The sequence below is a fragment of the Sarcophilus harrisii genome, chromosome 4 (genome assembly GCF_902635505.1).
Source record: "Sarcophilus harrisii chromosome 4, mSarHar1.11, whole genome shotgun sequence".
Taxonomy (NCBI): Eukaryota; Metazoa; Chordata; class Mammalia; order Dasyuromorphia; family Dasyuridae; genus Sarcophilus; species Sarcophilus harrisii.
In genome coordinates, this window is record NC_045429.1 from 73,741,930 (window position 1) to 73,755,434 (window position 13,505).

At 34.4% G+C, this 13,505-nt stretch overlaps 1 protein-coding gene across 5 annotated transcripts in view; it reads right to left on the reverse strand.

The window, feature by feature from the left end:
- Positions 1-13,505, reverse strand: part of EDEM3 (ER degradation enhancing alpha-mannosidase like protein 3) — a 57,748-nt gene that overhangs the window by 22,430 nt on the left and 21,813 nt on the right. For all 5 annotated transcript variants that reach the window (XM_031937031.1, XM_031937026.1, XM_031937028.1 and 2 more), the window contains 5 exons: positions 13,082-13,235; positions 6,703-6,837; positions 4,141-4,246; positions 2,714-2,811; positions 583-708 (listed from right to left, as the gene is read on the reverse strand). In XM_031937031.1, the coding sequence (XP_031792891.1) occupies positions 583-708; positions 2,714-2,811; positions 4,141-4,246; positions 6,703-6,837; positions 13,082-13,235 (619 nt within the window). The remainder of the gene's footprint in view (positions 1-582; positions 709-2,713; positions 2,812-4,140; positions 4,247-6,702; positions 6,838-13,081; positions 13,236-13,505) is intronic.

Here is a 13,505-nt window from a genome sequence, read left to right on the forward strand (position 1 = left end):
GAAAATCTCTCTCTGCCCTGCATTTCTTCTTCATTCTTAGAGATAGTACTCCAGGCCAAGTCTTTAGCACTTTGTCTCCTCAGTAGCTACAACTACCAGACAAGGCAAAGAAAGTTCTCAACAACAAAGTACTTGGCACCATTCAAATGGTTAAATATTAGAAACATCAAAACTTGAAAGAATATGAATTACTCCCTACCTTGCTGCTACAGCCTAAGAACCAAAGGATCACCCTAGTTTTTTTTTAATTTGTTCACAGTAAGCGTACTTGTAGAACTTAATAAGTACTTTTTTTCATTCACTCTACTCATCCAAATGAAGACAAGCTATTATTACTGTCTATTCCTAAAGCAACAAAGGAGTAATATAATAGCTGGTACCTAGCATTTGACGATTTGTTTGTTGACGAACAAAAGTAATTTGTTACTTTATTTACATTCATTACTGTTTACAATAAAAAATAAGAATGAAACAATTTTCAGTGACTTTTGTTTTTAAAGAATGTGAATTAATATTAATTATATTTATTTCATTTTGATGGTATGATTTAATGCAAATTTTAAATATTCAATCTCTCTTTACCTGCAGACCTGGAAAGAAGGCAAGCAAAGAATCCATCCAAGTTCGAGCATTTAGCATTGGCTTGTGGATGTGCACGTCAAGCAGAAGAGGGGGCTGACTGATATACCTCATTATGGCATCATAGTGCTTAAAAAAAAAAAATTCATGAAATAAGTGCAAAAGAAGAAACAGTCAAACAAGCAATTCTGGACAAGTTGTTTTAGCTCAATGAACCTCAGACGTTCAGACTATAGAAATATCTGGGAAAGAAGATGAGCTCTGGAATCAGAGACCTACTTCAAAATCTGCTATCAAAGTTTGCAACTACACAACACAGAGTAAGCTCTCTGGACATCATCTTCCTTATTTGTAAAATGAAGGAGTTAGACTAGATGGTTTCCAAGTTATGTATTATCCTAATGTTGCAATAAAAAGCTTGACTTTATATCCTAAAGAGAAAAATGTATAAAGCTGAATCAACTTCAGTGCTGAAAATTTAATCATTTTAATAGAGTCATTCCAAAATAAAATATATCTTCCTATACTTTCTTAAACCAAGTATACAAAACAATTAACCTATTTGTTGTTGATGAGTGAGGTTTCAATAATATGAACATAAATTTCTGTTATCATTAAAACAGGGATACTCTCAGGAATACCTTCTAATGAAGTGCTTGTATACTTGGATTCTTAACCTGAGGTCCATGAACTTAAGAGAAATTGTAAATAACTATATCAATATAAATGGTTTGTTTAGTAATCCTAAGTATTTTTATTCTAATGTTTCATAAGATTCTGAGGTTTCCAGGTTTTGCTAGACTGACACAAAAAGTGATTAGTTAAGAACTCCTGCTTTTGATCAATTATTCTATACTGCAAGCTTGCTTTAGTGCTCCTCAATTTCTCTGAAGCTAGTCTCACCTGCCTGCCTGTCCAAAGACTGGGGTTCACTGCTCGTGTTAATATTTCTACTTCTTCCTGCTTATTCTGATGGATGGGGGTTCTCTTTTCCTTTCCCTTCAATTTTCTTTGTTCTTTAATTTCTTTTAGGCTAAGAAAATGTTTTCTTAATGAGTGACAGTGTGATAGGCTGGACAAAATGTTGGATAGTCAGGAAAGTGGGATCCTGATTCTGACACCCCTTAGCCATGTGATCCTGAGCAAATCAACCAATGTCCAAGTGTCCCAGGAAGTTACTTATATCTATCAAGTCAAGAAACAAGGAAACTAGGAAAGAGTTCCTTACACTAACACAATACCACTGTAAATATAACTATCTCCTTCTAACATCCTATCAGTTCAGTAGTTTTGTTGTTGTTCATTCACACACAGATCATTTGGGTTGTAAGAAAACTGATATTTTAAAGAAAATACTTTTAGTTTGGGAAATATATTTACTTATTAAAACATTTAATTTAAAAAAATTTTTTTTTAAAACTTATGAAAAACCTAGATCGTGGGGCAGCTGGGTGGCACAATGGAAGGAGTCAGGAGGACCCAAGTTCAAATTTGGCCTCTGACACTTAACACTTCCTAGTTGTGTGACCCTGAGCAAGTCACTTAATCCTGATGCCTCAGCAAAAAAACCTAATAAAACAACAACAAAAAAAAAAACCTAGATTGCTCTAAATGCTGAATAGACTCAAAATACTTTAAGTCAACTATGTGAATTACTATAAAGGTGACAATGCACAAAAAATTTTTTAAAAATATTATCAACATATGACAATGTTTGTCCCTGAGGAAACATGAAGCAAAACTAGCCCAAAGTTCCAAGAGCTAGAGTGTAAAATAATAATTAGAAGGAAAAAGTTAAAGAGATAAAGTAGAAAAGGTCATTCATCTCATTATATTTCTTTCCTACAATCAAAGAGAGAAAAACAATAAGGTCCATCCATTTTCCCTTTCAGCAATTCTGATAAAAAATCTAAAATTAAAAGAGAGAGACTAAAACTACTGACTAAAATTAATTTTCTGGAATATCCATTTCAATCAATCATTGATTAAAAACCCGGTCCTAACATCACCAAAGATAACTGAGTTACTTGCTGCCAAAATTTCGTGACTACATAAAAAGAATTCTGTCAAAAATTGACAAGTACTTTACTTTAAATCTAAAAATTTTACAAACTTAAATGGTAAAAAAACTTACTGTGTTAAATCTTTCCAGAAAACTGTCATCCCCAAGCAAGACATAGGCTTTCAATAGATATTCATAATATGAATCAATTCCTGCTCCAACTCCACTATCTACGAAAAACGAATTCAAATAAACCTATTCAAAACAATTGTCAAAATTATGCAAAATGTAAATGAGGTTACTTCAGTACTTACTGAGGGCAAATGAGGATACTGGTATGTTAACAGAGAAAAGGGAATTGTTAAGCATATAAATAAAAATAATAACAGATATAACAATGAAATAATTTTTTAGAGATAATTTGTGATTTTTGTGGGAGAAAAATGAATAGTGTTTCTCTGACAACATTTCAAAATTGAGAGATGAAAGACTTGTTTACAGAGATTACATGATTAAGAAAAAAAGACAAACTCTTAATAGAACATTAAACCAAAGCACCACCAGAGGGCATGTTTGTGCCTTTTAAAAGTCTCATTTTATATGTTACAGGGCCTTCTGTAATCACCTGTTAATTCTTCTAAAATCATTCTCAACTTATTTATCAGTCTGGGTTTCTTTTGTTTACTAGAATTACTAAGAAAATGGAGATTCAAATAAAATTTGAAAGAAGTATTCCTTCTCTATTTTCCCACTTTTCTTCTATTTCCGGAGTTGGTGAGAGGTGGCACCAGGCAAAAGAATGCCTCCCAGAAGAAAGATGCCCTTCCCCATGCCCATGGCACTGCTTAGGAGATACAAACCCTCCTCACCAGCCCCTGCTTTTAATCAAAAAAGATTTGCTGACTGAACTGTATCTGAAGATTCATATACACAAATCTTTCGCTGCAGCCCTCTGGCTTACTCATTATTTAAACAATGACCATTCCTGTTTCTGACCTTTTACATGAAAAAGTTAATAAAGCATTGTTTTTTTCCCTCAAGATCAAACTGCCTTTGTGTCAAGTTCAAACTCTGAAAACCCCCATCTTCTCTAATAACTCCCTTCATGTGAAATTCAAATAACACAACTATTCATAACATTCATTTGGCTTAGATTTTAAGTCTCATGAAAGCAAGGACGTAACTCATGCTTGGTGTATCCTCAGGATCCAGCACACTGGGACCACAAAGTGTTATGCAAATGTCACTAGGCAAAACAGCAGTCAGTAAGCTCTGGCACTAGACAGAATTGCTAAATTATCAAGACTAAGTATACTTTACTACATGAGGTGAACTGGGATATAAGGACCAATTATAATACTTGAAAAGCTCCAGCTATCTTGTGCTTTTGATTCCAGACATGGTCAGGCAGTTAAAAAAAAAAAAAAAAAAAAAAACGAAACATAAAACACCATAGCTAAACCTCCAAATGCTGCAAAGGAAAAGACTGATTCCATCACTACCCAAAATATTCTAAGGAAACAATGAAATTGTGATGAAAAAACCTGCAACTTACATACCTTTGCGTACCCAATCTCCAGTATGAATATTAATAGTTACTCCTACTAAATTACTGCTGCGCTGTCTTTTTTCCCAGAGAAAGTCAAGGGCTTTCCGTGCATATTCCTGAAATAAAATGCATACATGAAAACTATAATTTAGCAATCTAGAAAATAACATAAATGATATTTGATATATCTTTAAGAGAATGAAAGAGTTGCAATTATAAAGAATTCCCTACCCTAGCCAATTAAATAAGATTAAATGACAAAAATGTAGTTTTTAGTGGTTAGAGAAAGATGGCAGAGATTGACAGTTCTGCAAAGATGAATTCATAAATCAGTTTACTAACTTAAACAACATTATTTATCCTCAGGTTTATATATAACAAAATAGGAAAAGCAGCTTATTTTATATATTTATATTTATTGTTATTTAACAATAGCTGTGTCAGCATAGTTGATAAGAGTACCAGGCCTGGCTGAAGTCAAGAAGTCTCATCTTCCCAAGCTCAAAAATGACCTCAGACACTTACTAGCTATGTGACCCTGGGCAAGTCACCTAATCTGTTTTACTTCAGGTTCCTCAGCTGTAAAATGAGCTGGAGGAGAAAATGGGAAGCATTTTTGCCAAGAAAATCTTAAAAAGAATCATGAAGAGTCTCACAGGACTGAACAGAAAATAATGGTTTAAGGTTTGTGAAGCACTTTGCCTGTTGTCCATCATATGAATCTCACAACAACCCTTTCAAGTAGGTATTACAATCATTCATATTTTCATTTTAGTGATTAAGAAACAGGCTGAGAGTTTAAAGTGATTTTTCTGTAGTCCCTACATCTAGTAAGGTTTGTATTCTGTAATGCACTTAGTTCTCTGCCTCTCATCTCTTTCCCTTTGTTAAAAGAATGGCAATATTAAAGATGAAAAACACTATGAAATAATGATTACCACTGAAATAATGATTAGCATTCATTATTAGCTTAACTAAATTAGCCTCTTAAAATAATTCCCCCTACTCAAATACAGAGCAAATAACTTTTCATAAATGTTACTCTGTAAAAAAAATTGTATTTCTTAGGTGGGTAACCAGTGAAGTTACCAGAAAGGTGACAGAGACTGAAATGCCAAGTGTCAAGAAGTCAGAGCCTATTTATCTCAATGCCAGATAACCTAGTTAATAGCAAATGAGTAGATGAATCAGGCTTCTAGGTTATTGTTTGGAAATTTTTAGATGACTCCTTGCTCTCACATGCACTGAAAACTAAATAAATGCTTTCATGTAATATTTTATTATATAATAAAGCCTACTCTGACTTACTCAGTCAAAAGTCCTTTAGCCTCCTGAGTTTACTTCAAAATTAAATTATGTTTCTGAACTTTTAAAAGGTCAGTCTGCTTCTCATTTCCATTTGATAAAATATATGTTCTTTTAATGTTCCTTGGTAACATGTGTAATAAGGAAAATCCTAACAAAACATGCAACAACTCACATTTATGTTTTAAAGACAAGCAACACAATTATCAGCCCCATTTTACACATGAAAAAACTGAGGCTTAGAAAAAGAAAATCATGGGTCCAGGATTATAGAACCAGGACCTGAATCTGAATCTAGACCTTCTGTCTCATTTGAAACCCAGTATTCTGCCTTCAGCACCAAATACACTCTCTCTCTCTCTCTCTCACACACACACACACACACACACACACACACACACACACACACACACACACTCTCACTCTCTCTATATATATATACATATGTATGTTTGTGTGTATATACTGTCTCTATATAGGTCACAGCTGTACTCTCATTACTTGCTTAAAGCAATTGAAAAAGTTGAGTAGAAGAAGTTAGGTGGCTCAGACAATAAAGTACCTGCTGTACAGTCAGAAGGACACAAGTTCAAATCTAGCTTCAGACACTTGATACTTCCTATTTATGCAATATGCAAGTCACTTAACCCCAATTATTTTGTCAAAAAGGAGGGGTGGGGGAAGAGCATGGGTTTTGCAAGTGATTATAACAACTACCAACTCTTGAAATGTTAAATCTTCTAGGTAACAAGAAAAAAATCTTCCTTAGGGTAAATAAAATCTCTTATTGGGACTGTCAAATTAAGCTTTCCAATCAATATGTAAAGTACAAGCTTTCTGTTTTCAAAGATTTGCGCTCTGAAATTTTTTGAGGAGGAATAAGGATCATAAAGACCAAGAGAATAAAGCACAAATACTTTATATGTGACTTCTGTAGAAATTCTCAGCTGTCAAGGTGCTATTAACTGACAGGAATAGGACTCTGTATTAAAATTTAAAAGATAAAACACTTAACTTAATAACTACCCTCTCGAGAAAGCACAAGGATACTTTTAATACAGCTATATCCTTACTGGTTGGCAACATTCACTTTTACTTAGCATACTTCTATGTGGTAGGATTTAACTAAAAATTCCACTGAACAAAGAGATAAAAAACTAAACACAGCAGTACTCTAAGAATCTTAAAGCTATTCAACAGAATAATGAAATAAAAAAGAGTTAGCTAGACCCAATACCCAAGAGATCAAAGATCTTGAAAAACAAACCTCAAATATTGATGTTCCTGTGAATCGACTTAGAGCAGCAAACTCAAGGATCAAGGTACCTGCACACGCAGTACAGGTATCCGTTTCTGTTCCCGTTCTAGCTTCTGGTTTTCTCATGCCAAATTTTAAGTTAATCTAAACAAAATAAAAAGAAAAGCACTTTAGCAATAAGGATACACTAACTCCTTGACAAATGACTACTTTATTTTTCATAATGGCTTTATTAAACTATGAAAATCAATTAAGTATACTATGAAATTTAATCCAAACACCTGAGACAATAATCCAAACCCATTGGATGATATGCTACACATATCAGAGGCTGACAATTTTAATTTCTTCTTCACCAACAGCAAAGTTCAACTAGATCTTATATGAATAAAGTATCTCCTAGCACCGATATCAATGGATGAGTTGCTAATAAAACTATTCAATACAGACTTAGAAACTAGTTGAAACTAGGCCAGGTCTAAAATAAAGTTAGATTTAAGAAACAATTTAATAAAAACTAAAAATCCTCTCCTTAGAACTACTAGCAGTCTTTTAGACATAAGTGGCAAAATAATCTCTTATTGTGACAGTGATAAGAGGCAAGCTAAGATTTTAATATACTGAGTTTTAAAAATTTTAAACATTATTCTACCATGTGATATAAGTAAAAAAAATTTCCATTTACAACAATGTCTCAAAAGGATGATCTAAACATACTACACCATAAACTTTCATTAACCAGAATCCAAATGATCAAAACTCTTAATTAAAATCTAGAATTTCTACAGCATTACATTGTTAGAAAGAAAGAAAACTAAGAACAAGTTCAAATTAAGGAACCAAAAGGAAAAAAAAAAATCAAACAACTTTGGGTAGAGAGAAGAAAGTCCAAGAGAACAGTTTACAATTGTATTCCCTGATCACCTCCAGGTGGCTGCCTTCTCTGCCTTGTTTTCAGCCAAGACCCAGAGAGGGAGGAAGTGGCTTAAGCTACTATCACCTTCAGTTGGGAAAAGCTTAGTCACCCACAAAAGGCATCTGGTACTACTCAAACCTTCAGGCTAACAGCTGCTCGTACTCTCAAATCAGGAAACCCCTCACCACAAAGACCATGGCTTACCTTCTATACAAATAGTGTTATCAGTAAGAATTGTACGACCCTCAAAAGCCTAAAACTTGGAATTACAACAAAAAGCCATTATAGTTACCAACATACTAAAGTAGCAAAGCTCATTTGTACAATTTAGAAAAAAATGTAAGTTTAAATTTTTTTGACTGATCATTAGCTAACTATGAAATTTAATTAGGAGTAATATCCTATTTCCCCAAACATTCCAATTAACTGAGTTTCTTGGGTTTGAGGGGGTTTTTTTGTTTGTTTGTTTTGTTTTGTTTTTTTTTACTACAATTAGCTGTCTACTGACTAGAGGGCACAAATGAAAAACTAAGACACGGTTCTCACCCTTGGGGAACTTCAAAATCTGATACAGATACACAGAGACAACTACTATTACAAGGCAATAACCAATATGCCAAAAGCATTTTTTATTTTCTAAAGCTCAAAGAAGGAGGGAGTTTTCCTAGGCCAGGAGAGGAAAGTAGAGGGGTATGAAGGGGGAGCAGCAAGAGAGGACCAATCTGTATGCAGAACTATTTACAATTTCATTCATTAAAATGAATGAAACAAAAACAAAATGCATTTCTGACCCCAGGAAGCACTGTGATTTTCACCCAAGAAAACAAAAAGATTAAATGCCTGATTTGCTTCCATCTAGAGGTCAGTACTTATTTTCTTGACTATGCCTCCAAAAACTTAAGAATGGAGGAGAGCCTGAAAGTAACATCCTTTTGTTCTTGTCAAGATTAGAAATATGAGGGCTGATTGCCCAACTTGACCAAAAGGCTCAAACTAGAGGAGTAAGATCTCAAGAGGCGGCAAATTAGAACTTGGCTCCTATTGGCTTCAAGACTATGAATCACAATGGAATTAAAAGGAAATACACTTCTTTGTGGATATAAAAGTTTAAATGTAATCTGAATTTAAAAAACAAGGTCTATTTAGATGTGTTCCAATACTTCATAACTAAACTTCTGAAAAGCCCATATTTCATAAAGAAAAAAGCACCTATACTATTTGTGGCCATGAAGTAACTGGGAGGGCCCAGTCACAAAATCCATGCACACCACCACTCAGGAGCTGATCACTATGTGTCCCCGCCTCCCAGTAAAATGGTGAGACCAACCTCTACCATGCAAAAAACATTCCCATGTTACAAGTTATTATGAATAAAAAATATTATTTGCAAATAATGTCAAACGAAATTTCCAAATGAGACTGATTAGACAACATTCCATGTAGCAGAAGTTGTATTCAAAGCATGTTGGGAGTTCTTTTTCTCCTTTTTTTTCCCTCAGCTTCTTTTTTGAAAATGATTGCTTTCTATATGTATCTGCTTGACATACCGGAGGCCACTAAGTCCAGAAAACATAACAACTTTCTTTACTTTCCTATTAATGTTGATGGGTTTCTTCTGTTCTCAAATCTTTGCCTGCTTCTCATAAACTGGCAAAAGCTAAGAGATGCTAGACTCCTTAAAATTCAGCAGCTTGTAGCTCCATTTGTAACAAAAACTAAAAACATTTAAAAGTAGATTTGATTAGTAAAGTTGTCAATACCGTTGGAATAAATTACACTAAAATAAATAAATGATATAGCAACCCCACCACCACTATACCACCACCCCAGCCCCTTCCCTTGGGTCTCAAAGATGAAATTGTTCCTCTTCCTTGCTAAGCCCTTCACACAAGTCTTTAGGACTATTCTTTCCATGTAACAAGTGCCTTGCTCCACTGAGCATCCCATCCCTTAGATCATCTTCAATTCCTTCTTTGCTACTGGCTCCTCCCCCACTTTCTACACTGAAATCTCCCAACACTAAAAATAAACAAAAGAAAACTACTTTTCTTTGCTCCTGCAACCCACTCTTCAAGCTATCATTCTCTCTTTACTGCCAAGTTTCTAGAAAATAGTTAATGCCTCCACTCCCTCACGATCCCCATTCTCTCACTATCCATTCCTTCTTTGGCCTCCACAAAGTAGATTCTATCCCTACTACCTAGCATAAGGAGATGGCTTTTTCTCCAAAGTTTGCAATGATCTCCTACTTAGTAAATCTAACAGTTCTTAATTCTTCCTTTCCCTTGACTTTTCTACAGAATTTGTTAACTATAAAATACTGTTGACCAGGTTCCCTCTCTTCCTTGATTACTGTTCACTCCTGGCACTCCTCTCTTCTTCCTCTTGATACTTAAGAATGAGTATTTTCCTCTCTACACCCAAGAAAACTCTGTCCTGAGCTTTCCTCTTCTCTTTATTCTTTTTTCCTGGGTAGTCTTAAGAAGCATCCTGGATTTGACTATTATCTCTATGCAGATGATTTTTCAAATATTTCCTTTCTTGACCTCATTTCCAATTGTATGCTAGTCATTTTCCTCCATAGTGACTCACAAGAAGCTCAAATTCAACAAGTTAATTCTTCTCTCTCTAGAATCTGTTCCTTCTCCTCCTCATTTCTGTTGATGGTACCACCATTCTTCCAGCCAACTACACTTTAATCTAGGAGCTCTTAACTCTTTATAGTGTCATGGATGCCTTTGACAATCTGGTGAAACCAATGGACCACTTTTCAGAATATTTGCTGCCTATATTGATAATTGGATAAAATGCTAAATTCCAGTAAGAAGCTAGTAAAAGTGAAGATGTAATTGTTTTCTCATCCAAATCCATGTACCTATTGAAATTTATCAGGCTAAGAACCCGCTGTTGGGAATCATTCTTGACCATTTTCTCTACAGATATTCAATCAACTGCCAAAGCCTGTTGATTTTAGCTCTAAATTCGTCTTCTCCTTTTCACTTATAGTGTTACTTACCTTCATTTATGCCTAGAGTAAAAAGCCTAAACTAGTACAATAGTTTCTTGTTTTTTTTGTCTCCAAGTTTTTCCCCTCTTCTACCCATCCTTCACACCACTGCCAAGGTAATCTTAATACAATGGTCAAATCACATCAGTTTCCTATTTTAAAAAACTCTCCCTCCAACAAGCCCCCCTCACTTAATAAAATATAAATTCCTTCCTCTGATATTCTCCAACAATCTGTCTCTATAACTGCACTCTACCAGCAAAGTGGACAAATATTATTTTCTGATCTCATTCCTTCCTCTCTTGCTTCTAGGTTTTATGCTGTAAAAATTCAATAATAAGGATGAGTCTCCACTCCGACCATGTCTACCAGAGGACAAGGCTCCACACAGGTGCTACCACCTCCTTAATTAAGTACTCTTTAACTTCCCTCAGGAATGTATATAAGTGATCTCTACCAATTACATCTCTCAGACCACTCTGACTACACTTATAAACTTAATCATTTCATTTTTATCTTTCAATAAACTCCTTGAGAAAAAAGGCATTAAAGTCATTTTTCACCCTTGTATCCTTAATGCCTATCACAATGCCCTGCACAGAGCTGACACTTATTGATACTTATGAAATTAATAAAATTAATTAAATTTAATTTTTAAAGAAACATTGAATATTTCAATTCTTCATCAAATTTTTATTTCAAAAAAGTCCCCGATTCTCCCCATTCCTACCCACATACAATTTCAAAATTCTTCAATTTCCCATTTCCAATTACAGAAAACTTCAAAGAAGACAATTTGATCTGGTCTCTGAAAGAGAACTTGGATAGGTGGAGAGAAGCAGTATGAAAAGTGTAACCAAGGGCACAATAATGGGTAAGCAAAAGACATTTGGCAAGTAACAAATAAACCAGCAAGATTGGAGCAGAAGGTCTGTGACAGGAAGAAACAGGGAGTAGAACTGTAGCCAAAAAGCCACTGAAGATTTTTTTTTTTTAACAAAGAAGTAACATGATGAATAATAATTTTTACAAAGTTAAATCTGGCATTGCTGATATTTAGAATGAATCCAAGGGGATAATCAAGAATACAGTCATAGCTGAGACATTAAGTAATAACTACCTAATTTAGCTGTGAACACTGGGAAGAGAATAATGATTGGCATTTTATATGGCATTTTTAAAGATTAAAGTAATTTCTATACATTATTTTATTTAAGCCATAAAACAACCCAGTAAGGTTAGGTAGGCAGATATTATGATTCCCCATTTTATAGATTAGGAAATTTGGTACTTTTAAAAAATTAAGTAACTTGTCCATAGTCACTTAGCTAGTTTCTTGTAACTTTAAGAATCACAGGCAGGATTTGAATTTGGGTAATCCTTACTAAAAGTCCAGCACTCTACCCACTACCTCAAGAGGTAGATATCTGAAAGCCCCTAGAAAGACAGACATATAAGGCTTGATTGATTAAATATGGGAAAGAGAGAGGGAAAGGAAAAGAAAGAAAAGAATGGAGTAAAAATGGCATTCAAATTATAAGCCTAATTGTTGAAAAGGATGGTGGTTCCATTAACATAATTAAGAGGTAAGGAAGCACCTCTCCAATGGTTCTTTCCCTTCTGCATCAAGCAACAAAACCTTCAGATCCTGTTGTCAAAAAATATTTCTCTCTTAAATGTCAAAATTATGAAATTAGTGATCCATACTACTACAAGCCTCTACCTTCTTCAACACCCACTTTTCCAAGTCTCCTCCTCCATATTTGTGTAGCCTGCAGAGCCTTCCTCAAGAATCAGTAAAATGATGGTATAATAAACATACCCAAAGGTCCCCTCCTATTTTCTCTTTAGTATCTGTATACCTCTAACTACCCTCCCATCCAGGAATCTTCTATTTCCTTCAGTTCTTTTATGTTCCACTATTCTGGTTCTTTTCCTTTTCCACTTCTCTGGCATATCTTCCAATGCCCCCAAAATAAGAATTACCTGTTTCAATGTTTTGCTATTTTGTATTCTCTTCCTTCAAAAGCACCATACAGATTTGACTTCAACTATTACCTCAATTGCAGTTTATAACATATTTCATCCTTAGACCTTCTTTCTATATTATCTTTCCTAGAAACTTTATCCACTCTAATGACTTCTACTATCACCTCTAAGCTAATGGTTCCCAAAACTATACCTCCAACTCTTGACTTCTTTTCTGGGCTCTCGTGTGACATTCCCAGTAACTGCCTGTTGGAGAATATTCTGTATGTTATATGATTTCACAGGAAAAGTTTAGATTAAATTATAACCACTTACATGTAAATTAAATGAAAAAATGTCATTATAATTTATAGTATTAACATTCACTCTAAATACTGTTTCTGCATGAATTGAGAAAGACACAATCAAAAAACATTCCCCATATAAGGTAGCAAAAGAAGTATGTAATGACTACATTGCTCTTCAAAATGACTTACTCTTGGATAAGGAAGGCCACTTGTGGTATTGAAAGCAGGTAAAAGCTTATAACCCAATTGCTTGGCCATTTGGAGAAGTTCGTTATTGTACCACTGCATGTGTTCACCTTTCTCCTTCAGCATGATAGCCACTGAGTGTCCACCTAAGAGACCCCTAAAATTATATATAAGAAACATCCGCATTTTATAAATTGCTCTAATCATAAAATCAATGAATGTCTCCATAAAGTTTGGAGTATTACAAAAGTTAACAAGAAAAACCAGTTATAGAACAGGAAAAGAAAAAATGAATGGTTCAGTTGTTTAACTCATTCTGATCACTGTATGGCAAATCTCTGATGTGTCACATTTTATAAGTCAGTCCTGATAAGATCCATTTGTGAAGAGTTTTAAAATTCTTAATCAAATGCTAAGATACAAAAAC